Below are 27,025 nucleotides of genomic sequence, written 5' to 3'. Positions count from 1 at the left end.
GCAACACCACAAAGAAATAGCGCAAACAATTGACGATAGCCAGAACAGATCTCATAGCAAAAGCTTGTGAATCATGGAAATTATCGTTAACATCCCAAAAAACTCTTTTACATCTCATGCTCTAAATTCTACAATACCTTATCAGTAGACTTAAAACGATGACTACAGCTGTCTTGTTATAAAATGAATGTGTCTTGTTCTGGTCTGGAGGTAAAAGTAAAGGTCAGCTAATTTTGAACGTTGAATTTAATCCTTAAAATATTTACCCTGAATGTTCTAGGATAAACTCCAAAGTTAAAACAATTGCTGTCTTCAAATGGCTGCACACACAAAAGTTTCTACTAGAAAGGTTGCCTTCTATGGAGAAACAAGAAAGATTGAAATCCAAGTGGTATGCCCTTCAGTTTCAGTCTTTAGCTGATGGTCAGTCAAAAAGAATGCCCATCGTTAAATAAAGCAGGAGTTCCATTTAATTTGCAAGTGAAATATAAGTAAGGGCAAATCATCAGCATAAAATGGGCTTTTATTCTTTGGCCCTACTAAAGAGAAGGAGGCATTCTAAGACAGACTCTTTCCACAGGTGGGTAGCTTTCACTAGACGATCTCATCCTAGGGTGATACTTTAATGAAGCAATAAACCCATGTTGATTATCTGCAATAAACAATTACCAAGCAGCACCTCTCCGGCCAAAGGGTATAGGTATATAAAACTTAGATTTGGTGGGCACTTGCGGAGCACACCATCAATTTGCCAGATAATTTGCATTAAATAACTTTTTCTTTAGTATCTCCCAGCAAATAGCCTTTGATGTGGAAGATTTAGCTACACAAATCTAATCAGATCATACCCTGGTCAAAGTGATAAAGGACTCCTCTTACTATTAGAGAAGGAAAACTAAATGAGCTAGTGTTCCAATATCTTCTATTAATGGACAATAGTAAGGAAACAGCAACTCATTACTTTAATAAAAATGCAACCAAAGTGGTCTGGGTAGCACCATATAAAATGCAGCGAAATCACTGTTGAGTGGGGAACTCATCACCCTTACTACAAAGGTTCTTTGAGTTGGAAGGATTTAAAAAATCAGGTGGCTAACCTATGTGCTGTACATACAGCCATATATTCTCGGAAAGCTAATAACGTATTGAAGAGAGCTAGGGTCGAACCAGAGGCTTTTATGATGAAGGATGTCACCTATGTATTAACCAATTATATTAAGACCAAGGTTGGGAAGTGGATACACTTGTAGCCTAATAAATTAGAGCAACTGGGTAAAAGGCACAAATACAAGATCGAAGACCAGGATGTATATTTGCACACTAGCGCAGGAAACATTGTCAGTACTCTCCAGCATCTAGATCGCAAGATCAAAATTAATTGCATATAAAATGAAATGCAAAGTTTCCAACATTTAGTCCTGAGGTAATTGACAGCCGTATTAGAGAACAACTAGAGAATTAGAAAATAAGACTACCATATCTCATTTTCCCATTAACAAGGCACCTGGGCTCGATTGTTTCCTAATAACATTTTAACATATTTACCACCCTTGTTACTTGTCCTGCTCACAAAGGTATTTAACTTAAAGACCTTGAAAAGCTCTCACCATCACACAAAAGTAAGTACATTTAATTGCAGGTTAACTTGTTTGTCCTCTGTACTTGACCAAAGCGTTGTGTAGTTTACTTTATAGTAGCAACTTCCCTTGGAAGTTAAGAAATTGTGCAGCTGGAAGCTTGGAGAGCCAGCCATCATTGGCCCTATTCTCATTTCTTTTTCTCCTTTTTTGTTGTCCATGTACTAATAAGGAATGAATCAGTCCATTGTGAAAATACTGTGCATAAAGTTGTCCTCTGTTTACTATGTAGTAAACTGTGAGTTAATCTCGGCAATACTTGTTATACTAATATACTGTGTTTTTGTGTATGTATGATTGCCTCTTCGTTACCTGCCAGTGCAATGTTGGTAGGGTTATTGTACAGTCAGTAACATATCGACCAAGTGGTTCCTTTTGAGGATCAGTACCAACATTTAGCTCTGGCTTTTTCGTGCTTCAAATGCTAAGAATTTAGATCCCACAATTATAACGGAAAGGAGAAAAATGAGTCCCAGAAAGCAGAATACTTCTAAATTAAAATCTCACACTGACTGTGAAGGTGCCATACATAGCATTGGGTAACTTGATATCAACACAGCTACATGTTTCCATACCTCTCACACACAGGCACATTTTGAGCAAGGCTTGCAGAACTGAGGAACAGTCATTAAATTGGTAAGTCACATTTAAAATGACATGCAGGCTGGGCTAGAATCAGTTAGATGACACATTTCCCTCTAAAAATCTTGTATTGAGTTATTCACATGTCAACCCAGAGAGGGAAAGATTAGTATTCTAATTTCGGCTAGTCACATGTTATAATCACCTATGAAAGGCTGGCTAGAATGGTGCACAATCTATATTTCAGTGTTGCATCTGAAAAGACACTAGAGTTGGTGAAAAGTCAGCCATGTAACAAGCATCGTTAAACATTTCATTCACTCTGGTCCACCACTTTTGCATTTCTTGATGAAAATATTTTTGACAAATTAAAACAACTGTGCCTAAAATATATATTACTTTAAGAAAGCAAGGATAAACTGAGACCTTTTGGGTTAACTTTATTAAGTTGCTTGATTTGGGGGGGTCGAGAGGCAATTTGTTGATTTTTCAAGCCCTGATTAATTTGGAATTTGTTACCAATGGGATGATGAAATCAATGATACCCTTACTGGCAAAGCTAAATATTTGTCTCACTTCCAGAGAGCTGGAGATTTTTAGTCCGGTTTCATTCTCCCAGAAACATACACTTACTCATTTAAGGGCAATTGGATGCTGAAAGAGGGAAAACTGGCCAAACCTCTATTATTCTTTCCGGGGTATCCCAAGAGATTGGAGTAGATGCCTCACTCACTTATTGTGACATGCTTCATCATCGGCGCTTATCCAAACCATGGTAGGGTAATACCACCAAGGTGGACTCAACCAGAAAAATGTATCCTGGAGTTCTTAGATAAAATGAAACTGGATAGTGCAGGGATGGTGGGTAGCGATTTTAGAAATACCTCACAGTATATCCCAAGACAAATCCTTTATTAGTAGGATACTGGGGGTATGTTTAAAAATATAACAAGGACAAGGTTACAGTTGAGATTTATTGCTCAATTAACCTTCATTTAAGAGAATGTCAACATGTTTCGGCCCTCATAGCGAGTCTAAACAGATCTGAGGCCTTCTTCATGGCTAAACTTGCATCCCTGTGTGAAAAAGATATGAGAGAGAGACAGAGAGAGAGAGAATGAATATATATATATATGTTCGAGGCATGTGGGCTGCTCAATTCATATCTGTGCATAGATCGCCGCCTAGTGTTGGGTCCGGATGTTTGCACGTTGTTGTCCTGGAAGAGTCTTCGAAGTATCCTGGGATAGGTGACTCCTCCCCTGGACTACAGTGCGCATGGGCATCCTCTCCATCCTCAGATTGTTTTTTTCCGCCATTGGGTTCGGATGTGCTTATCTTGACTCAAGTTAGGAAAAACTTTTTACAGGCCAAAAGGCCTTTAGTTCGCGTCGGTACTGTTCCCGATCGGTATCGATAGTTATTTGTTAGTTTACTAACTTCCAGACCAACTTTTTCGCATCATACCCGACCATCGACCCGACATCGACGATGGAATCGAGGACGCCATTCAAGCGGTGCCCTGTATGCAATGCGAAATATCCCCATGTCGACGTCCACCCGGTGTGCAACAAATGCCTTTCACCGGATCACGACGAGTCCACATGTATGGCCTGTGCCCGATTCCGATCCAAGAAGACTCTCCGGAATCGTCGAGCAGCGAGGCTCGAAGCGCAGCAAGCGGCACCGGCCCCGACCAACATCTTCAACGCCGAGGACGAAGATGTGGAAGACGTGGAGAACCTACCCTCCAGCCCCGCTTCCGAACACGACTCCGGATCGGAAGACGTCGAAGAACAACTCTTTCACAGAGACGAAGCCGACACCGAGGTAGGAGACTACAATGAGGCCTTAGGGGCCGAAGAGAGTAGCTCCGGTGACGAGCAAGGCCTACCCGTACAGACTGTGGATATCCCAGTGCGTCAGTCTATGGCTCCGGTCGAGGGATCGCCTTCGGGCCTTACCCAAGACCTATCCCGCATCCATTCGGCCCCGCCCTCTGGCCCGGCCTCGGACATTCAGCGGCAGCCTTTACTACCCAAAACGGCTGGTTTCCCTTCATCGAAACCGAAACCGTAAGCCGTATCGGTTCAGCAGAAACCGAAACTGAAAGTCACACTGGTCGGATCGAAGCCCACCACACCTTCGACGCCAGCCAAACCCATCGGCACCGACCGCACCAAACGGGACTTCGGTGCCGAGCTTGCAGCAGCCGACGTCGGCGCCGACGCACGGAAAAAGACCATCGGTACCGCCAAACCGCCTCGGCTCCCGGCACCGAAACAATCGGCTCCGACCACAAAGGTCAAAATGGCTGCTGGATCTCACACCACTTCGAAAGCAGCACCAAAGGCACATTCATCGACGCCGTCGACAGCTACTACCTCTCCTCGACTCGATGACCCCGTGGCACCGAAGAAGTCCACGCCTGCCTCAACGGAACCGGTCGGCGCCAAAGAACCGTCGGCGTTCCAGGTGCGGCAAGTTTCAGCATCCTTGCAACGCATCAAAGATAAGGCGGCCCTCCAGGACACATCAGGCTCCGAGCCGAAAAAGGCTCAAAAAGCTTCTCCGGCACCGGCCAACATCACTTTTGGCCTGCCACCATCCACGGCGCCAAAACTGTTCGAAATCAGAACACGTGTCACCCACACCAGGATCACACCTGCAGAACACTCTCCTACGGAGACGTCGCCATCACACATCATCGATGCCGCAACAGGCAGAATGATGCTTCACAAGAGGAAGATAACTTCCGAGCCAGCTTTGGACTCCTACCGGATCCCACTAAAGAAAAAGCTGCCAGTGGATTCGGAACCAATTCTTTACGAGCCTCTCCATACCTCTCACCAAGATCCACAGTCCTTCTCTCCGACACACTCCGAAACCGACGTTTTGGAGGACTTCATAGGTGACCACGTCCCCTACCCCGGAGAAATGGACCCTGAAGGCCAACAGGACCCTGACCAAGCTTGGGATGACCCTGTAGACTCAAACGCACCTATGGATACGCAGGACACGCAGCTATATGGTGCAAAAACGTCTCCCGCAGAGGACACTGCCGCATTCAACGACCTCATTGAACGTGCTGCGGCCAATCATGGTGTTCAACTCCACTCTGACACCATCGAGGACGATTTTCTCATGGATACTTTCGCATCCTCCGAAAGACATATTAAAACTCTACCCATGTTGAAAGGTGTCCTCAAACCAGCAAAGGACATTTTCAAAGAACCCACCAGGGCAAGAGTAATAAACCCCAGAATCGACAAAAAATATAGGTCAGCGCCTGGGGATCCTACCTATATTAGAGGACAGTTGCCTCTGGATTCCATAGTAGTCGCGAATGCTCGTAAACGGGCGCACTCGCAGACGACTGGGGATGCTCCTCCCCCGAACAAAGAGTCCAAGGTGTTAGAGACCTCCGGCAAACGGGTTGCAGCCCAAGCAGCTAACATATGGCGTATTGCCAATACTCAGGCGCTCCTGGCTCGCTACGACCGAGCGCATTATGACACACTAGAAACCTTACTACAACATCTCCCTGACCAATACAAAGAGGGAGCAGAGATCCTCATCAGAGAGGGACAACTCCTCACAAACGCATCCATCAAGTGTGCACTGGATGCCGCAGATACAGCTGCCAGAGCCATAAACACTAGCGTCATGTTACGACGACACGCCTGGTTACGAATCTCCGGATTCAAACCTGAGGTGCAAAATAACATCCTCAACCAGCCGGTCAACCCAGACTACTTATTCGGGCCAGAGGTTGACACCACACTAAAAAAAATAAAAAAGGACACAGACACTGCAAAGTCCATGGGGGCTCTCCAAACGCAGACCTTTCGGAGTGGCTCCTTTCGTCGCCCCGGCAATGGAGGAGCAGGTAGAGGACAGGGGTCACAGCAAACCTACAACAAGGGCAACACCCAAAGTACCTACGATAAAAACACCAGGGGTGGATATCGTGGTTCAAGCACAAAGGGCAGAGGACGCGGATACGGCAATACCAGATCCTCTCCCAAGAACAAACAGTGACGCCCTCTCCCTTCCTCCCGACCACACAACACCTGTCGGGGGAAGGTTGCAAAGGTTCCTGTCCACGTGGAACTCCATCACCACGGACAGGTGGGTCAAAGATATTATCAAACACGGTTACTGCCTAGAATTAACCTCGACTACACCCACAATACCCCCAAAACACCGTCCTATGTACTCAGAGCACTTAGCGCTATTACAGCAGGAAGTGCTAAGTATGCTGCAAAAAGGCGCAATAGAGGTCGTACCCGTCCACGAGCAAGGTACAGGGGTGTACTCCCTGTACTTTTTAATACCAAAAAAGGACGGGTCACTCAGACCTATACTAGACCTGAGACCCCTCAACCGCTATATTCTTTCGGAGCATTTCCACATGCTCACCCTGCAACAAGTCCTCCCACTGCTCAAACAGGGAGACTTCCTGGCCACACTAGACCTCAAAGATGCGTATTTCCACATACCCATTCACCCATCACACAGGAAATATCTCAGGTTCACTATTCAAGGGCAGCACTACCAATTCAAGGTTCTTCCCTTCGGCGTGACGACGGCGCCCAGGGTTTTCACAAAGTGCCTAGCTACTGTGGCTGCACATCTACGGAGGCAACACATTCATGTCTACCCCTACCTGGACGACTGGCTTGTTCAGGCAAAGTCAGCCCAGCAATGTGCCAACCACATGTCCCGCACCATTCACCTTCTTCACAGTCTGGGGTTCTCACTAAATTACCCAAAATCACATCTCCAACCCGCACACGTACAACAGTACCTAGGTGCGACCATAGACACTCTGGCGGCCACAGCTCAGCCAAATTTAGTGAGAATCAACAGCATGCAAATGCTGATTTCCAAGTTCAAACCCCAACACTCCCTTCCCGCGCGAGTGTTTATGCAGTTGATAGGCATGATGGCCTCCTGCATTTTCATAGTCCCACACGCGAGACTACATATGCGCCCGCTTCAGGAGTGCTTAGCACGTCAATGGAATCAGGCTCAAGGGCAACTAAAAGACCTAGTGTTGGTGAGCGGTCGGGCATACAACTCTCTGCATTGGTGGAATCCACAAAACCTTTGCAAGGGCCGACCGTTCCAAGAGCCAGTTCCACAAATAATACTGACAGCGGACGCGTCTCTCCAGGGATGGGGAGCTCATGTACTCAACTACACAGTGCAGGGACTATGGACAATACAACAAAAGAAGATGCACATCAACCTTCTAGAACTGATGGCAATCTTCTTGGCTATGACAGCATTCAAAGTACACTTGTGCAACAAAGTCGTGTTGATCCGGACGGACAACATGACCGCCATGTACTACATACAGAAACAGGGAGGAACACACTCTCCACAGTTGTCTCATCTGGCTCAGAGCATGTGGAAGTGGGCCATTCAGAGGAACATGTTCCTCATGGCGGAACACCTCCCCGGCAAGGACAACCAGATGGCGGATCTGCTCAGCAGACACAGCCACCAGATGCACGAGTGGGAGTTGCACCCATCAGTACTCCAACCGTACTTCCAGCAGTGGGGTCATCCAGAGATAGACCTCTTCGCCACAAGCGAAAACGCAAAATGCCTAAGCTTTGCCGCCAGGTTCCCACATCCGCAGTCGCAGGGCAATGCGATATGGATGAACTGGTCCGGCAGATTTGCGTACGCTTTTCCCCCAGCACCATTGATACCGCTGGTGGCACGCAAACTCAGACAACACTCACTGACACTCGTCCTGGTTGCTCCAACGTGGGCACGCCAGCCATGGTACACCACCTTTCTCCAACTTTCCGTGGTGCCGCATCAAAGGCTGCGGATCAAACCCGCGCATTTGACGCAGAACCATGGAGAGATTCAGCACCCAGATCCGCAACAGCTGAACCTGGCAATCTGGCTCCTGAAGTCCTAGAATTTGGCTACCTTAACCTGCCACCTGACTGTATGGACATCATTAAGGAGGCCAGGAGACCCACTACCAGAGCTTGCTATGCAGCCAAATGGAAAAGATTCGTCATTTATTGCAATAATAATGACATTAACCCGCTAGACGCATCCATCCAAAACATAATCTGTTACCTCTTACACCTATACCGATGCAATCTGGCATACACCTCTATACGTGTCCATTTGACCGCAATATCAGCCTATCTCCAGAACAGGCAGCACCTCTCTTTATTCAGAGTGCCGGCCATAAAAGCATTCTTGGAAGGACTCAAACGAGTAATTCCTCCAAGCCACCCACCGGCTCCAATGTGGAACCTCAACTTGGTCCTCACACGCCTGATGGGTCCACCCTTCGAACCTCTGCACTCATGCGAGATTCAATTCCTCACCTGGAAAGTAGCTTTCCTAGTAGCAATCACTTCTTTAAGAAGAGTTAGTGAACTCCAGGCACTAACCGTTCAAGAGCCATTCATACAGGTTCACACAAACAGGGTCGTACTACGTACCAACCCCAAATTCATGCCCAAGGTGATATCGCAGTTCCACATGAACAAACTATTGAACTGCCTTTTTTCTTTCAAAACCCACAAACTGTCGCAGAAAGAGCACTCCATACACTAGATGTAAAGAGGGCCCTCATGTACTATATCGACAGGACTAAAGTCTTTAGGAAAACAAAACAACTTTTCGTTGCCTTTGCCCCACACCTCAAAGGTAACGCTATCTCCAAAGCAGGTATAGCCAGATGGATCGTTAAATGTATTCAAATTTGCTATCAAAAGGCTAAACGCACGATTCCCCCACGAGCCCACTCAACACGTAAGTTAGGGGCCTCCATGGCTTTCCTAGGAAACATTCCTTTGCATGATATATGTAGAGCAGCCACCTGGTCCACTACACATACATTTACCAAACACTATTGTGTAGATGTGCAATCAAAACAGCAGGCAGCTGTAGGACAGGCTGTTCTCAAAACTCTTTTTCAGACCGCTGCAGCTGGCACTGGTAGCCGCCGCTAATAGAGGGCACTGCTATGTATTCTATGCACAGATATGAATTCAGCAGCCCACATGCCTCGAACTGAATATGCTACTTACCAGTATGCATCTGTTCTTGGCATGTAGGGCTGCTGACATTCATATCGCCCTCCCTCCTCCCCGGCGCCTGTAGCAGCTGCAGCTCTCAGAATTACTGTAAGCATGGTCATCACTTTCTGTATCTACTCCATCACTGCCACAATGGCGAAAAACAATCTGAGGATGGAGAGGATGCCCATGCGCACTGTAGTCCACGGGAGGAGTCACCTATCCCAGGATACTTCGAAGACTCTTCCAGGACAACAACGTGCAAACATCCGGACCCAACACTAGGCGGCGATCTATGCACAGATATGAATGTCAGCAGCCCTACATGCCAAGAACAGATGCATACTGGTAAGTAGCATATTCAATATATATATATATATATATATATATATATATATATATATATATATATAAGGCCTATGCTCTCACCTGCTTTTATAGTACGTCTGTGGATCATACCTGAAGACAGAAAAAAAACATTGTCATAGATGCTCTCTGTCTAGTGTCCCTAGAGTTGTGGTGAATTAATAGATACCTCGCAAAACTACTTGGTCTGTTACATCCTACTATTGAATGTATGATTTCTTATCATTTAAGAGACTGCCTATATCAATAGGTCTGGTGATTTGTAAAACATTTCTTACCCACTAATCTGCGCACACCTCCCAAAGACAACGTGGAAAAAGTGTGTACTGTATCTTTTTAAAAAGGAGGTGGACTAGTTTATCAATTAAGATAATAGAGGTTTGGCCTGTTTTTCCCTTTTTCAGGGTCCAGTTGCCCTTATGTGTGCAAAGCTAGATAGAGACCCTGACCAATGGAGCTCCTTATACCCAATCCAGTTGCTAAAAGTTAATCTGATAATATCTTTTTGAACACTTAGCATCCACCATGAAGAGATATGACAAGATATCTCTCCAACTCCCAATCAGTCTCCATAAAAGGAAAACCAGCATGCACCAATGTGACGCTGCTCCTAAATGTTGAAGACTGGGCTTTAAGGGCAAAAATTTCATGTGCCGGACCCAGAGTACGCAGTTGATAAGGTGGATTGTGTCTTCTTAATGAGGTTATAGTCTAAAAGAAGTATGAGTTCTAGACTCTGATCCTTTTGTTGTAGCTACCTTTACAAAAAAATTAAAGTAAATTACCAACTGAAACAAACAATAATGGTCTCTAAAAAACGAGGCATGGGTGTCTCTTGTTCCCTCTCCTGTTTGTACTATCAGCGGTACTTCTAATAAATAAATTAAACAATTGCCAAAACAGACTTATGCATAGCAATCGGCCTGTATAAAACAGCCTTGTTTAGGGGTGATGTAAGCCTCCCTACAACCAAGCCCAGTTTCTCCGGCATGGTCTAAGAGCTATGCTATTAATAGAGGTCTTGGGCTCAAAGGTAAATTATTAAAAATCTAGATGCATGATTGTATGAAAAAGTGATGATGATAGTCATAATCTGCCAGCACATTTGTGTTCAGTTGGTCAGTTCACAAAATTAATTATTTAGGATTTCTTGTAAATTGTTCTAATAGAAAGGAATATGCACATATCTTCAGAGCTTCTAAATGTCCTGCACAAAGACTCATCTAGATGCTTAAGACTGAGAGTCTCATAGTTTGTGAGAATAGCTACATTAAATTAATTTCATGTTTGCCACGTTTTCTGTATGTTACTCACACCTTACTGATCAAGCTCCCAGCTAATTCTCTTAAAGCAACGTAGAGAAAATTATTAAACTTCTTCTGGGCTAATAAGCTGCTTGCTGAGTATAGCCAAAAACGTCTTGTGTAGGTCCATCTGCTAAGGAGGCCTAAGATTTTCCATTATCATGTGTCAAATGCTAGCTGCCCAACTGAAGCTAGTCTGGAATAAATGAGTAAATTTAAACAGATACTCAGGTAAGTTCTGGAAGACGAGCAGTTTACTATTACAGTTGAATCAATTAATGTTGAATCAATTAAAGATGACCAAGCTTGTTCATTTAGTCAAGTTTCAACCCTTTCTTGGCAGGAAGAATAAATACTTCATCCCTGCCTCTGATAAACTAAATGTAGTTCAAGCATTAGTTAGCTCAACACCAACCATAGCTCTGTGATCGGCATAAGAAGAAGCATAAGTCCATACATTAACCTTCACTATGCTGCTCCCTTTTGCCTAACCATGCCCCTAAAAACCAAAGGAGTCCAAATATCCTTAGGATGTAAACTCCTAAAACTAAAATAAAAACAAGAATGAAACAAGTGCCGCTCTCCTGATCGTCCATATTCTAATGCCAGCCCTGATGTATGGAACTTTCACGTTTAGAAACCGCCTTGAGACTTGACTGGATCAGGCACAAAAACATTGCTTCCGCTCAGTGTTCCCCCTTCTAAATTCCTCTCCGGCATCTTGTCTGCGACTGGAATTCAATATACCAAGGCAAATCTTGATACTAAAAGTGTGCTTCTTGGCGTACGGCTCTGGGAAAGTTCCATACCACCTAAAACGATAGGCAGAATTTTGATTAAACCTGCAAGATACATTTCGAGAGACCTTAACACTGAAGCCGTTTACAATCTGGCCTTTATCAGTACTGCTCCACTTAATGCAACCCAGGTACTATCACAAAGTTCCTGGACTATCCGCTGAAACTTTACATGAAAAAGCAATTACTAGGGTTAAGGAGTGGCATAATTCCTGTTAAAGAGCACCATTTTGACGAATAACCAGAATAACAGATAGGGTTGGAGGCTTTGTGGGGCTGTCTAGGAGTCTTTAATGCACATTGTTTGTTTTTGTGATCCACTACTAGTTTATAGATGCTACTGGCTGCGCCTAGTTTTTCTGCAGGTCCATATAAGATCATGCAGGGAAGCAATTACTGCCAGTCTATCCCTGCAGTTGCTCCCGCTCTCAGCCAGATTCATGAAATGTAGGCAATATTCAATAAAGTCGCCGGAGACTGCCTTAGATTAATGTAGGTTATTCTCAAAGCAACAAGAATCTGTCTAGGCCAACTAATTATATTTCAGCATCCCGAGGAGAACAATTAGGAGCAAAGTGAATCCTCGATCAGAATAGATCATTACAGATGAAACCTTTTATCAGTCTACTGACCGGAGTAAAGTCAATGATTATATATAGTACATCTGATTGCCCGGTCTGGCAATAGTTCTAGCTACTCCCGATGTTAGCAGTTCAAGTATTAAAAAAGTGTGGCACTTGGAAAACTATTGTGCCGTATATTGTAAAGCTAAATAAAAGGCTACTTCATTGTGCTCCAGCATTTCGCGGAATTTCAGCCACCAAGAGCTTTCTGCCCTCAGCTAGTGGTGCTGAGACTGGGAAGCAGTGGGGTCCACTGAGCTGCATGCTAGACTAATCTCCAGAGCACTATCACTTTACAAGCTTCCTTTGATCGAACTGTAGAACCATTAAGCTCTGTCACTTTGTCTATTTGATCTATTGCTATGTAAGTTATTGGAGAAGATTAATGATCCCCTGCGACACAATTTATACTGCCTATGGTAGTGTTTATATCTACACATGACAAAGATCAATGGGAACATAATTGAAATGTAAATTATTGTATGTTTTTACTAGGGTAGCTTTTTTATCGGAGTATTTATTTTGTTCTTTTATTGTAACTGTTTTAATTAACTGTACAATAAACATTTTATTATTCATGTTCAGCAACTTTTATATCGAACTTAATACAGTGTTAACTGTGGTCAGAATCCACACTGCAAGTCTATCAGCAAACAGCACAAAACCGAACTCTTCGGTCAATAGTTTGAGAAAGTTTTATCTAGTTCTTCTTTTTGGTTATGCTTTATTGATTATGCTTTATTTTCACCATTCTTTTACCTCTGCTTTATATGTCTTGCTTTTCCAGCAGTATGCATTTTCCTGTTGACACCTCTTTTTTTTGTAAGGATGGCCACAAGGTTAATTGTATTGGTTACGGTATAACCGTCTAATGTCAGTAGTACTTGTCCTTCCTACATAAAGCAAATAAAATAAAAACTTTTTATGTTTTAGGAATTGCTCCAAATATGATGTTAGCAAAAGTTTGTAGTGATAAGAACAAGCCGAACGGTCAATACAGGATTCCTAGTGACAGACAAGCTGTGATGGACTTCATCAAAGATTTACCGATTCGAAAGGTAACTTTTTAAAATTTATTTCATGAATTCATAATAACAAAAAAATATCAAACAAGCATTTTAACAATCTACAGGGCTTTTTCATGTCATGGTAGTTCATATCTCCATGTTCAGCTGTGCAGTGTATCATGTGCATATTTGTGGCAATATTAGTGCATTTCACTGCTCAGACTCCATTTCCCTAAAGTTTGCCTCTCACTCGGAGGCTGTAGATCAAGGATTACCTTGTAGCATCTTCTCTTGGATGAGATACCATCTGCTCCTAGCATCATCCTGCCCATAGGGACTACTCCACAAACCCCAGATTTTCACAAATTTCCAGGAGCATCACTTGCTTTTAAAAATATCCCTCTGTACCTCATACATTGAGATGGTATAGACTAGTATACCATTTCCCCTTTGCATGTCCAAATAGTGCACAGGAAAGTGCCCTATCCATCCCCACACTCCAGTCATCTACCTTCTGCTGCCACGCCCATCCTATGTTGTCTTTTCCTATGAAAGTAGTCTCTTTGTAAGATTTTCAGGTGTATTAACCTCAGACCTACTTGGATTGGCATCTCTCTAGGTTGCATCAAGGTGGCCTATCATTATATATACTTTAGAGGTCCCATGTCTCTCTCTCATGTGTCTCTGAAGCATTGTAAATAGGTATTGTTTGAGTAAGTATTTTAGAAATAGAGAGGCTACCGTCCCTCCCCACTATCTCCCCTTGCCGCCCGGTCATCTCTCCAGATAAGACCCTGTATTCCAGGGGGTTTTCCTCCAGAAGGTCAACCAGTCTAGTGTGTAGGTTGGCAGACCTGTAGGTACTTAAGTTCCGTTGAGGGCATAAGGCTGTACTCAAGTTGCAATTGTAATTATACCAACTCCAATTAAGTATCCCACTTTATAGATGCCTATGCAGTTTCACCGTCTCAAACCAGCTATGCTCTGAAGTGTAACACCGTCAGTAAGGTGGTTTCTTTCGTAATCCTGCCTTTCCAGCCAAGGAATGCTGTAACGTTTTACAGGTTTGTATTTCTAATGCTATCGCTATACTCAATTTGTTTACCTCTTTTCCCACTTATATGTAGTTTAGATAAGTGGCATCAGCCATTGTGGCTCTATCTAGATGCACCGATGGTTCATCATGAGGTACCAATATCCAGTCATTCATGGCTTGGACATGAGAGGCAGATTAGTAGATTCTGATGTTAAGGAATTCAATGCCAGCTGTGTATATCCATCTATTGAATACCATCAATGCTATTGAAGGAAGCCACCATATCATATTCCAGTAGTTTAAGGAAGACCTCCGGAATCACATATAGAGTATTTTGTGTGGCATGTTCCAGTTTGGGGAGGGCTATCATTTTGAATATAACCACTTAGCACATAATTTTACACCGCTGTTACACTTCATTGTTGTAATATGCCACTATCACCTCTAGGATGTGGTCAAAGAATGCCTTTCTGTCCGATGTGATCTTCATTTCTATATATCTAAACTCAGCTCCGCCATGTTGAGACCTAGTGCCTGCAAAGTTTTCGTGTTTCAGTCATTTATTTGTTAGTCAGTTGACTTGACCCAGTTTATTTGGTAGCCTGCATGTTCTCCAAGTATTTGGATCATGGAAACCCCTCCAGATCTTGCCTAGAGGGGGTTTTCTATGTACCACAGTATGTAATCTGCTTATAGTGAGATCTTTATCCTTCAGCCCTATGCCAGAGCAGAATCTACAGATTCAGGTTTCCAACCTGACTGGCACATTAGAGGTTTCACTGCCAGCACAAATAAGAACAGTGAGAGGGGCTAGCACCTCGTTATGCCTCTGTCCAGCCCAACCACCCTACAAAGCTCCTAGTTCTCTTTTACTGCAGCAGTGGGCTTTGTGAAGATCAGGTGTATTTAGGCCCATATTGTTGAAGTGACCCTGAACCATTCTAGAATCATAGATATTGTTAGTCAGTGGAGTCAAACTAATTTTGACAGCAAGAGATGGGATCGCTAATGGTTTTTAAGTGCCTCTCATTTTGTTCAACAGTTTTGCAGTTGTTATAGGTTCATTATGGTCGACCTTTGTGGTATACAGGCTGAGTGCATGTATATTGTAATTATTTTTAGTATTCTATTTACTAGTACTTTGGCCAGCACCTTTCCTCCACATTTAGGAGTGAAATCATCCGATATGTGGAATAGTCCATGACTATGACTTCTTCTGTTACGTTGCTATCCAAGTCACTAGCATCCACCACTGTTAGACTTGGGAAGGGTATATTATTTTAAAAAGTACAGGTTTCAGATTCCCCACAAGTCTCATCTTTGTAGCAGATCTGTAAAGGAATCCAGAGAGGCCAATGCTATTTCTTTGTCAGAAGTTGGAGTTCTACCCTCAGTCAATTATTTTCTCTACCCATCTCTCTTGTTCTTCCAGGTCAATAAACAACTTTCTTTGTCCAAAACATCATATAATATAGCCTTATAGCCTGCTGTAGCGGGCTTTACCGGCTATTAAAGGCCCGCTCCAGCGTTAAAGGCTCGCTCCAGCATTAAAGGCCCGAGCCGAAGATGAGGGACTTAAACAAGGGAGCGGGACTTTAATAGCCGCGATAGCCCAGCTACGAAGGGCTATAAGGCTACTAGAACATTCTGCCACTAGAGGGCAGAATGTTCCAACAAATAAAACAAAGGCCTCTCAGAGTTCGAGGGGTTTAAATTCCCTCGGACTCCGAGAGGCCTTTGAAAACAGCATTGGAATGTTGCTTTGCAGGCATTTACCGGCCTGTAAAAGCATGGTGCACTCCAATGTCTTCAGTGGAGCTCCCATCATTCCAATGTTCTAATTTTCCTTATTTGCTTATGCATGTATCCCTTACCATTGAGTTTACCTGGTCATAGTATTCTGTGGGATAACCCTCAGTTTATAAAAATATTTTTTTATTTGCATTTTTAACCAATACAGAAACAACTGGCATGTCACAAATAGTCATCCACGCGTCCGAAATAACCCCCACCCACCACCCACGGTAACATCACCATGTCAATCAACCTATCGAAATCCGGCTCTGCCATAAATGACACTGTTGACAGTATCTTTTATTCCCCCCCCCTAAAAGGCTGCCCCCGGTTTTAGGGCCCATGTCCAGCCACATACCTTCACGTATTACAGCCGTACCCAATAGGACCCACAGCGTATCAATCGGATCTCAGACCCCCATTGAGACCATGTACCTTCTCCATTTCCCCCATACTCTGCGAGATATCCGGGGGCAGCCTCTCGCTTTGTAGATGACCCTTTCTGCCGCCATATACATGTCCATCCCCCTCCTCCATTCTCCCAATTGAGGGGGTGATGACGCCCCCCACGCCTGTGCCACGTCCCTCTTTGCCCCCATCTGGGCCAACAGTGCGAAGATCAGGTGTGGGCGGCTCAGGTCTATATCATTGGTTATCCCAGTAATACAAATTTAGGTTCCATAGGAAGTGTTGTCTCCAGCACCTTGCTCATCTCTCCCAATATTTGTGCCCAGTAATTGTGGATGATGGGGCAGTCCCAGATGATATGATAGAAGTCCCGCTGCGGGTGTCTACAGCGGAGACAACTGGAGTCACTGGCTCTGCCCATACGGTGTAGTCCAACCCAATCATAATATACCCTGTGTAGTATTTTGTATTGGATGAGTCGGAGGCGGGATTTAATCGCAACTTCTCTATGGTGCATCAGGGCAGCCTCCCAATCTATTGTGTCCATCGTCCCCAGGTTCTGTTCCCAAGTTTCGCTCAGTTTCCCCAGGCTATCTGGCATGTTATTGTTCAGGGTCTTATACGTAAAAGATACTATCTTGTTGGGTATCTGTTCTTGCAATAGGCGACCCTCTAACGGGGCATATTCTGGCAGGGGAGAGGAGAGCGAGCTCTCCGCCCTCCATGCATGTCGCGATTGCGCGTATTTAAAAAACTGGGTGGGGTGCAACCCATACTCCGTTGCCAGGGTCCTAAAGGGTTTAAGATCCCCCTTCGCCACCAGATCCCCCAGCGTAGAGATTCCGATGTCATCCCACCCTCTAAAGCCCCTGAGTTTGTGGAGCTCCTTTAACCAGGTACAGTTCCATATCGTGGTCTGTTTTGTCGGTTTATGTGTCCACCCCATTATCTTTGTTGCCCCATCCCAAACGTCTATGGTTATCTGCGTTGCCGGGAGTAGTCGTCTCCTACCTGCGCCCCCATATAAAAAGAACAAACAGGTACGGCGTGCCATGGTGTCCCTTTCTAACCTGTAAGTGGGGTGATCAACTGGTGCATGGAGCCATTCATTCACCGGCGCCAAATGCTCTGCCCAGTAGTATGCCTCAATGTCTGGCAAAGAGATCCCTCCATTATATTGGTTTCTCTGTAACGTGCCCAGGCCTATCCTCGGTTGCTTTCCCAACCACAACAGGGAGCGCACTTCCTCATCTATCACCCTAAACGTCTGTCTAGGAAGAGGGAAGTATTCATTTTGTAGGGCATACAAGAAACGGGGCAATGTAATCATTTTGACATTGCAGCCCGGCCAAGTATCATTAGGGGGAGGGCTTCCCATCGGAGAGCATCGTCTGCAAAGTTTGTAACAACTCGCTGGATGTTTCTTTGATAGGAGAGGTTTCTATCTGTAGTCAAATAGATCCCCAAGTACATGAATCCTGTCTGCTTTACCTGGAGGGCCCCATGGAGAGGGGGCCACGTCTCCCCCGGTCTTGGGCTGTACAGGATCGATTTATGCCAATTTATCGTATAACCCAGAAGGAGCCATATCTGCCCAGGAGCCTGAACAGTGCGTGGACCGTAATAGCCGGCTGGGCAACGTACAACAGGATATCATCCGCATAGAGCGAAATGTTTTCTTCCCCTGTGTCAGTCTGCGATATTTGGAACCCCCGTATCTCCCCTGTCTGTCTGACCTCACAGGCCACTATTTCAATGGTAAGGGCGAATAATAGTGAGGATAGAGGGCAGCCCTGTCGGGTCCCCCTCTAATAGGAAAGTCGTCTGATAACATCCCGTTCACCTTCCCCGGGCTCTGGGGTCTGCATATAGGAGTCCCACCCATTTCCTGAATTTGGGGCCGATGCCAAACTTGACCAGAGCTGCCTCCAAGAAGGTCCAGTGTACAGTGTCGAACGCTTTTTCAGCGTCGAGGGAGAGAAACATGTGTGGGTGCTCCCGTACCTGTACCTCCGTAAGCCAGTTGTGGGTCTGTGGTAGATTCTGTCTAGTCGCCCTGTCTGGTAAGAATCCTGTCTGGTCCTGATGTACCAGGCCTGAGATTACTTGGCGCAAGCGGAGGGCCAAGATCGTCGCTAGTAGCTTAACCTCCACGTTGAGGAGAGAGATTAGTCGATAGGACGCGCAGTCCTCGTTTTTTCCCCTTGTTTATATATAGGTATGTTCATGGCCAGCCAAAGATCGAGCAGGAAGATACCCTCTTGGGCCGCGTCCCTAAACAGCGCTAGCAAATGGGCCGTCAGGAGATCTGCCCCCTTTTTTTAAAAAAATCGTCTGGGAGTCCATTTGAGCCTGGGGACTTCCCAGGGCGCAGTCTAGTTATTGCCTCTTTAATTTCATCGACCGATATGTCGGCTTCGAGGGTCTCCTTGTCCTCGTCCGTTAAAATCGGGGTTTGAATAGTGGCCAAGTAAGCCATAATCTCATCCGGTTCACCCAAATCTCTGGCCTCGTAGAATTCCTGAAAATAGGAGGCAAACGTCTGGACTATCTGGGCATCTCCCCTCTGCGGCTGCCCCCGTCGGTCCACTATGCTTTTTATCCATCGGGCATCCATTTCCTTACGGCTGAGCCAGGCTAGGCGTTTACCAGATTTATCCCCAACGTCATATAATCCATGTAGGGTCGCCTGCGCCTGTGTGTTAGCCTCATCCGTTGCTAGGGCTCAATAGCGCTGTTGTGTGTCAGTCAGACGTCGGAGGACCTGTGGGTCACGTCCCGACAGATAGCGTTGTTCTAGTTCTAAAATGTGGGTTTCCAGGGCAGTAAGCTCCTCTTGTGCTTTCCGCTTCTCCCATGATATTTGATTTTGGGCCCTATCATGGAGCACTGTCTTGTATGCCTTCCACACTACAACGCCCGACTCACCGATCCTACATTTTCCGCAAAATACACTTTCGTGTCAGCCCTGAGATCTCGCACTATCTCGGTATTCTGCAGATCCCAAGCCGTCAACCTCCAGTTCCCACCAATAGCCCTAGGCCTCCCCCCCGGACCTAACCAGAAGGGGAGAGTGGTCCGAAATCCCCCGCGTCAGGTATTCCGCCTCGCAGTCAGTCCCCGTTGCTCCCCGCGAGAGAAAGACGTAGTCCAGTCGTGAGTGCACCTTATGTGCACCTGAGTAGTATGAATAGCTTCTGGTGTCCGGGTGGAGATGCTGCCACATATCTATCAGGCCCAATGTAACATAACCCTGGCCAAATGCGTAGTCGGGGGGCCGTCAGTCCGGTTCCCTGATTGGTCCATGCGGACGGACATGACGTCGTTGAAGTCACCCCCTATAATGTGGAATGTGTGTGGTGTATCTAATAGAATATCAGTCCGTCCAGGAAGGGTCCTGGCCTGTAGCTTCGGGGGGGCATAAACCGAGACTATTGTGACCCTCTGCCTTCTCCATGTCCCGGACACTCCCACGTATATGTCCCTTGGGGGTCCGTCCAGGTCCGTGTCGCCGTAAAAAGGGGTGATTTTTTAATCAGAATAGCCACCCCCCGTGAGCCCGTTGTGTATCCCGCATGTGCCAATACTTTATATGCTCCTCTCGCTAGAAACCCACACTTCGTACCCTTGAGGTGGATCTCCTGCAACAGGATGACGTCAGTGCGTACCCGTTTTATGTATGCTGACACCAGCCCTCTCTTAATTTTATCCCCTAGGCCATTTACATTCCATGTGAGAATCCTATAGGGGCCGTTTCCTGCCCGCCTGCGTGGGGTCTCTGTTCATTTAATGGAGCCATAGAGTGGTGTGTTCCGAGTGTATCCCAGGAGGGGGGCATTAGGCGAACGCATATACCTGAGCCACCATGTGACCCTTATGCCAACCAAACATGAAGAAACCCCGCCAACCGTAGAACTGTTGCAACACCCCCAAACTCCCCTCCCACCCCACCTCCCTCCCCCATGTCTCATCCCCGGCCAGTCGCTGGGGAGTAAACCTTAGGGTGGTGGTCTGTCGCCCTCCCTTACCCAACTCACGCCACAAGTTCCAACTCCTGCAGCAGTCCCAAAGTCTTCGAGAAAAAGATAGTAATAGAAGAAGATGGAGGTTGAAGGAGAAAATCCAGAAAGTCAATAAAGAACACAGCTTCCAGATTTGGAGAACCGCCAAGAGTACAAGACTTCAGCCCCTATAGGGCTATCGCCTACGGCTCTGCAGGCGTCCTCTAGTTCTACGTAGAAGTCGGCAACCAGACCAAAGAAAGGAAGAAAAAGCGGAAAATAGCAGTAAAAGCAAAAAAGAAAAGGGGAGATGCGTGTCCAGCGTGCGTGCTCCGGAATGTCAATCCAGTGTACGGCCAACCTCGCAGGCCCTTGTTCACGAGTGGGAATCCGGTGGTTCGCCCTGAGAGGCCCCGGCGTCTGTCAACGTTTCTTGTTCCATCTGCAGTATTTCAGCAGCCAAGGGGTGCCTAGAGGGGCCCACTGCCTCCTCTTCACTGGAGGAAGAGTTTCTGTCTTCATTTTCATTTTCGTTGTCTGGTTAGGGCAATCCAAGGGGACGGAGCGTGTGCGTGCCCGCCGAGAGTTGAGAGTCCAGTGAACCACCACTTCATCTTCTAAATCTGCCCGTATTCTTTGGGGCATAAGGAGTCGCTTCCAGGAGGCGACCCCAAAAGCGTCTGCCGGGGTCTTAGTGATCTTTGCGAGTCCGGGGCCGTCCGATTACCCCTCCCGAGGGCACCGTGCTGCGTGCCGGTGCTTCCGATCTTCCCAGTGTGGGGCGTTCCTCCAACCATTGCCATGCCTCCTCCGGCATCTGAAAGAAGTGGGATTTGCCCAGAAATAGCACCTTCAATTTTGCGGGGAAGAGTAAAATGTACTGAATTTTATGCTCTTGCACTTTGGCTTTTATGGAGTCAAAAGTACGTCTCTGCTGTTGCACTTCCCAACTGGGATAAGCCTCAGTTTATGTAGTTCTACATAAATTGGTGGCTGTCAAACTCAAGTCACCACTAACCCGTACATCCAAATTTTGAATAGTAATGAGGTGGAAACCATCACCCTCCTTCCCCATCTACAGTTCTAAACATCTAACTGCAGGCATACGCAAATCTGTCTGCAGTTAACCAGCTCGTCTAGAGGATGGAAGATAAAAGGAATGGAGGATTTTATTCAGTATGTTACGAGTGATTTATTTTTTTCTACTAAATCAAATACAATGCTACTGTTACCCTCTGCTCTCATATCAATCTAATATAATGCAGTTTTTTCATGTTCGGGGATTTTGCATGAGATTGTAACATACTACTTGAAATGAGACATACTCAAGCTTTACTCCGGTAGCTGATGCACTGTGGTAAACGTTCAATATATTATATCAGTAGCACCATACTTTTTCTTGTTAAAGCCAAAAGAAACATCATGAGACTGGTCATTTTGCCATATCCTATAGCGATTGTTAATACTACACAATTTGAGTGAGACACAGATCAGAAATTACAGTTCACATTGGATCTGTATATAACGCTGCGGAGGTCCAAGAGACGGATGTTACAGCACAAGTTGAGGGTGTGGCAGAATTCTCATATGTATGTGCAGGGGAGAGTACAGTGGGCCCAACAGGAGTCTCACAGTCCAAACAAGTAATATTTAACTCTCCCTACCTATCACTAACCTGGGGCCTCTAAAAACAGTGCTGGAAGAGGTTCAATAATTCCAAGGATGGAGGGAAAATATTTGAGGTGACATTGCAGAAGGAATTTCAAGAAGCACTACAAATAGAAAACTTCCCCAAAGATGTTCTTGATGTGTGACTTGGAGATTATTTTTGCTGGAAAACCAGAAACACAGGTGAAAACTGAGACAAAGCAGAGGCACACAGGTGAAGAGCAGAGCTCATGCAGAGACTTCCACTAATCAAAAGCGCTTGGCATGCGTCTTTTATAGATTGCAGTATTCTCTAGTTCTGCAGTAAATCTTGAATCTCGGGGCCTCAAATCCTGTGGTAGATCCTTGAATTCCAGGATCTTTGAATCTTGTTGTAGATCCTCGAATACCACTGTAGCCTGTCACTAATATGGGGATACAGCTATGGCTTGTAGGATGTCCACATGGGAACAGGGTCCGGGAGGATGAGGGCTGCTGTTTGGGCTGGTCGAAGAGGGAGCACATGTCGTCGGTGGCAGCAAGTAGGGTGGTCTTGGTGTTGTGGTTGCTGCCCATCCAGATTGGGAGATGTCCAGGATGTTGTTGGCTTCGATGAAGTTTGCTAGCTGGGTTTTGACAGCCTTTTTGATGACCTTGGCTGCGAATGGAAGCAGGGAGATGAGCCTAAAGTTTTTGAGGTCCATCGGGTCTGCGTAGGGTTTCTTCAGGAGGGGGCTGACTTCGACGTGTTTCCAGTCATCGGGGAATGTGGCGGATTCGAGGGAGCAGTTGATCGTCCGGCGTAGTTCAGGTGGATGGCCGTAGCGGCTCTGTGGAAGATGTGGGGAGGGCAGGGGTTTGAAGGTGCTCCTGAGTGGATGCTCTTCATGGTCTTTAAGGTGTCTTCTATCGTGAGCGGGGTCCTAGTGAGCAGGGTCTGTTGGGTGGCGTCACTGGTGATGGGGGCTGGAGCGATTCAGAGGTCTTTTTTGTCGAAGTTGTCATAGTGTGTCTTGATCTTGAGGTGAAAAAAAGTGGTGAATCTTGCAGAGATCTTGGGAGGATGGCACAGCTGTTGTTTCGCTGATGGGTTTGGCAAATTCCTTGATGTAGAAAAGTTCTTTGGAGTTGTGGGCGTTGGTGAGGATTCTTGTCTTGGAGGAAGTTCTTTGTGGATTTGATGAGTTGGTGGGGTGCTGTGGTGGCTGTTCTGTAGGCGGTGCGTGTTTCTGGGGTTTTACTGTTCCTCTGTCTTTTTGAGTCGTCGGCAGGAGAGCTTGGATTCTTGGAGTGCAGGCGTGAACCCGCTTGCTTGCTTGTTGTGTTATCCTATAGCTTTCCTGAGAGGGGAGAGTGTGTTGGCGCAGTTTGTGATCCAGCGATGGATGTTGCAGGCCGCGGTGTTAGCATCTGGCATCATCGGAGGTGGAGTCCTGTGAGGGCGGATGTGAGCTGTGTGCGTGGGAGGGTGATGAGTTGCTTCAGTCCTGTGTTGGCGAGGTTCTCTAGGAGGACAGTGGTGTTGGGGTCATATCGGTTGTCCATGTGGAAGTTTAGGTCTTCGAGGACAATGTAGTCTGTGGAGGTGAAGGTGTGGGATACGGTGAGGTTGGCGATGGTGTCAGTGAAACGAGCACGACGGCCGGGCGGCCTGTAGATGAGGGTTCCGTAGAGAGTTTTTTTAGGGTTGGTCTGGATCTTGAAGTCGAGATGCTCTATGAGGTCCATGGTGTCATCAGTGACGGTGGTTGTCATGCGCAGTGAGCTTTTGTGGACAATGGCGACTTCTCCTCCTGGGCCGGTGGGGGGGGGGTTCTTTTTGCAGGATCTTGTATCCTTTGGGAATGGTGGTGGCGATGTCTGGCGCGGAGTTTCAATGGCGTGCTTGTGTAGGGAGTGCATGGTCAGGAGGATGCAGTTAAGTGGTTTCTGAGCAGTGATGTCCGGTAGGCTTGGGGCTGCTGCTGGGGTCTGGCTATGGGTGAAGGTGCAGCTGCAGTGTCGACAGGAGATCGGTTTTTGGGTGTTGCTCGGCATCGAAAGCTGGCAGTTGTTGCTGCGTCCGGGGTTGAGAACATGGAGGGTGCTGGAGTCGTAGCGGAGGAGAGTCGGAGGACCAGGGTCTCTGGAACTGGCCGTGGTCGGGTCGCGAACGGGCACATACAGGCTTGTCTTTAGTGCTTCTTCAATTTGCCAGTGGCAGTCCCACTGCGCACGGCCGCCATTAGGTAGGGGTCGGGGAGGGTGGTGAGTTGGGAGGCGAGAGTGGAAAGGACACGCTAGAGGGGGAGGACCCACGGGGGCAGCAGTGGCAGAGAGAGAAGAGGGCAAGGAAAAGAGAAGAGAGGGAAAAGAGAGCAAAAGAGAACAGAGAGTTTATGGTTCTTTCAGGCTCCAACATAATCCCCTTTACGGAGTGAACCTTTTCAATCACATCCTTCTTTTGGTATTCGAGCAAGGCTTGCACCCTTCCTCTGCAGCCCAAACTATTAGAGCTGATAGGAAATAGTGGACAAAAATTATGGAATGTCAAGGTTGTTTCACTGTTCATCCTCCATAATTTCCAGAAACAGTGTTGGCCCTGTATTTGTCTGTGGTTTTCGTGTTTGGCTGTCACCTAAATGTGTGCTGTAGTAATGTACAGATTATTTAGGATTTTCTTTTTTTAAATTAAGTGCACCATGTTTTCACATACTATATAAGGCTTGAACCTTGCTAAAGAGCAACTTAGCACTGTTACTTAGATTCCCCCAAAATGTTAAAAAGAATTAATATCTGATTTCGGTTGTCAATTTGAAGTTTGAAACACACATGTTTAGTTAATTGGGCAGCTCCAGTTCTTAACGTGCAGATTTGCACCTGTGCTGTAGAGGTTTTCAAATCTCCAGTGGATGCCTTGTGGTGTGCTTTCCATTTTTTCTCCCTAAAAATAAGATTGAATGTGTGTTGTTTATTGATTCATGTATTGGGTCATGTCTTTGCACTGCATGGTTGTACAGCAAAGGAGTAACATGAAAACGGCAGTCAAATTGATTATGTGTAGCAATAGCGATCTTTGAAGAAAGGGAAAGCTTATGTTTGAAAAATGTAGGTGTTAAGAAAATAACTTAATAGAGGAAATGAATGATTAGGTCATATACAATTTTGGGTGGTGTTCTTGGTAGTTTTACTGATGGGAAAATGACATTTATTTCTGGTATGATTTTTCCCCGAAATATAAAACATCTGTCATTATAAGTAAAACAGTAATTTGGAAACTTTCAGAATGCATAGTTCTCATGCGCAATACTGGGTTTTGATCATACAACGAACTCATTTGTACAATGAAAAGTAGGTATTCCTCGCCAAATAAATGACTGTTTGAAATGAGTCCAAAATTATCAAGTTTTTCAGTTACTGTTATAGTTCTCCACTGTTCCAAATTCAGCTCAGAAAGCACTAGCTTGATTATAGCTGGAAACTAAATACAGTTTTACATAATATATGGTTGACACGAGATTTCTATCCTATGGCAGAACCTATATTATTGACTAACTAAGAGAAGGTGACTGTCAAGGAGATGCATACTTTAATTCACATTTGCCCCAGATAAGGGCTAATATTTGTTTCCTATATTCATTGCTGTCATACACTAACCAGATAGTGTTCAAACATTTATATTAAAATTTCTAATATAAATAAAAAGTTATCCAGGAACTGGACTGATTTTTTTTTGTTGTTGTTGGTATTAATCCAAATTCATTTAAAATGCTGAAATTTCAGTAAACTTTAGTGTTCTCACTAACATATATATCAAGGTGTTGATTGTCTCCCATAGTGTAACCAGTTGTATGCGGTTCACGGTTTATAGAGCTGTTAAAGGTCCTATTCACATTTCATCTGCACACCAGCAGTAACTCGTAGCAAGTGATATATACACAAACACACAAGGTCGATTGGCACACAGGAAACAGCAGGCCGGGTGGGTGGGTGGGGAGGGTGGTATATGTTAATGGGGTTGTTTAGAAATACATTGCATAATTGTACCGAGTGTTATTTCTGCATCTTATATGTATGCACTCATTTTTTCATAGTCACAAAGACTGCCTTATTTCACTCTGGCATACGCAAGCAGATCTTTAGTCTGCACAAAGGAAATATTTGTATACGATTGGAAAAAAGAAAATGCTATGTTGTACTTGCGATGACAACTTGAACTCACTTTGTGGTGCTCAATAAAGTTTGTTATAAAAAAAAGGCGTTGTCTGAAAATGGCTTAGTTAAAATTCTCTGAAGGTCAGTTATCAAAACTATTGCATAATATGACTTAAAATGTAAAAAGTGTGCAGCAAAATCACAGCAACATATAAATGATAAGGCCAACTTTAACAATACATTAGATTATTTGCTCTGTTTTATTAATGATAAAACAAATATTGCAATTGCTTCGATAGAGATTCTGTGTCTTACTTTAGCAAATATTTTAATGCCCTCTTCACCAGTTTCAGAAACTGCCTTTGTTCCATTATCAAACTGGACATAACTATAACAAATGCACAAAACGGTTCGGTGAGCAGGTAAAGCATGTGTGCTTATGATTGCTTTTAAGTTTATTTTTAAATAGGACAGTTAAATCTAAACCTAATCTAAAAAACATCTGACATCATAAATTTGGGCCTAAATCCCTCACCAAAAAATGTCCTGCTCCTAACTCATCCTTTGACTAAGTCAACATCAATGACTGGTTGTGATCTATGTATAATTTATCAGCAAGAAAATATTT

At 45.2% G+C, this 27,025-nt stretch overlaps 1 protein-coding gene across 6 annotated transcripts in view; it reads left to right on the top strand.

The window, feature by feature from the left end:
* The window catches only part of POLK (DNA polymerase kappa), a 1,025,073-nt gene that overhangs the window by 798,759 nt on the left and 199,289 nt on the right, over nt 1-27,025 (top strand). For all 6 annotated transcript variants that reach the window (XM_085632293.1, XM_085632295.1, XM_085632292.1 and 3 more), the window contains one exon: nt 13,304-13,428. In XM_085632293.1, coding sequence (XP_085488419.1) covers nt 13,304-13,428 — 125 coding nt within the window. The remainder of the gene's footprint in view (nt 1-13,303; nt 13,429-27,025) is intronic.

Source organism: Triturus cristatus, chromosome 2_1, assembly GCF_964204655.1.
Source record: "Triturus cristatus chromosome 2_1, aTriCri1.1, whole genome shotgun sequence".
Taxonomy (NCBI): domain Eukaryota; kingdom Metazoa; phylum Chordata; class Amphibia; order Caudata; family Salamandridae; genus Triturus; species Triturus cristatus.
Note: the sequence above shows the minus strand (reverse complement) of the source record. Positions and strands in the feature narration are given on the sequence as shown.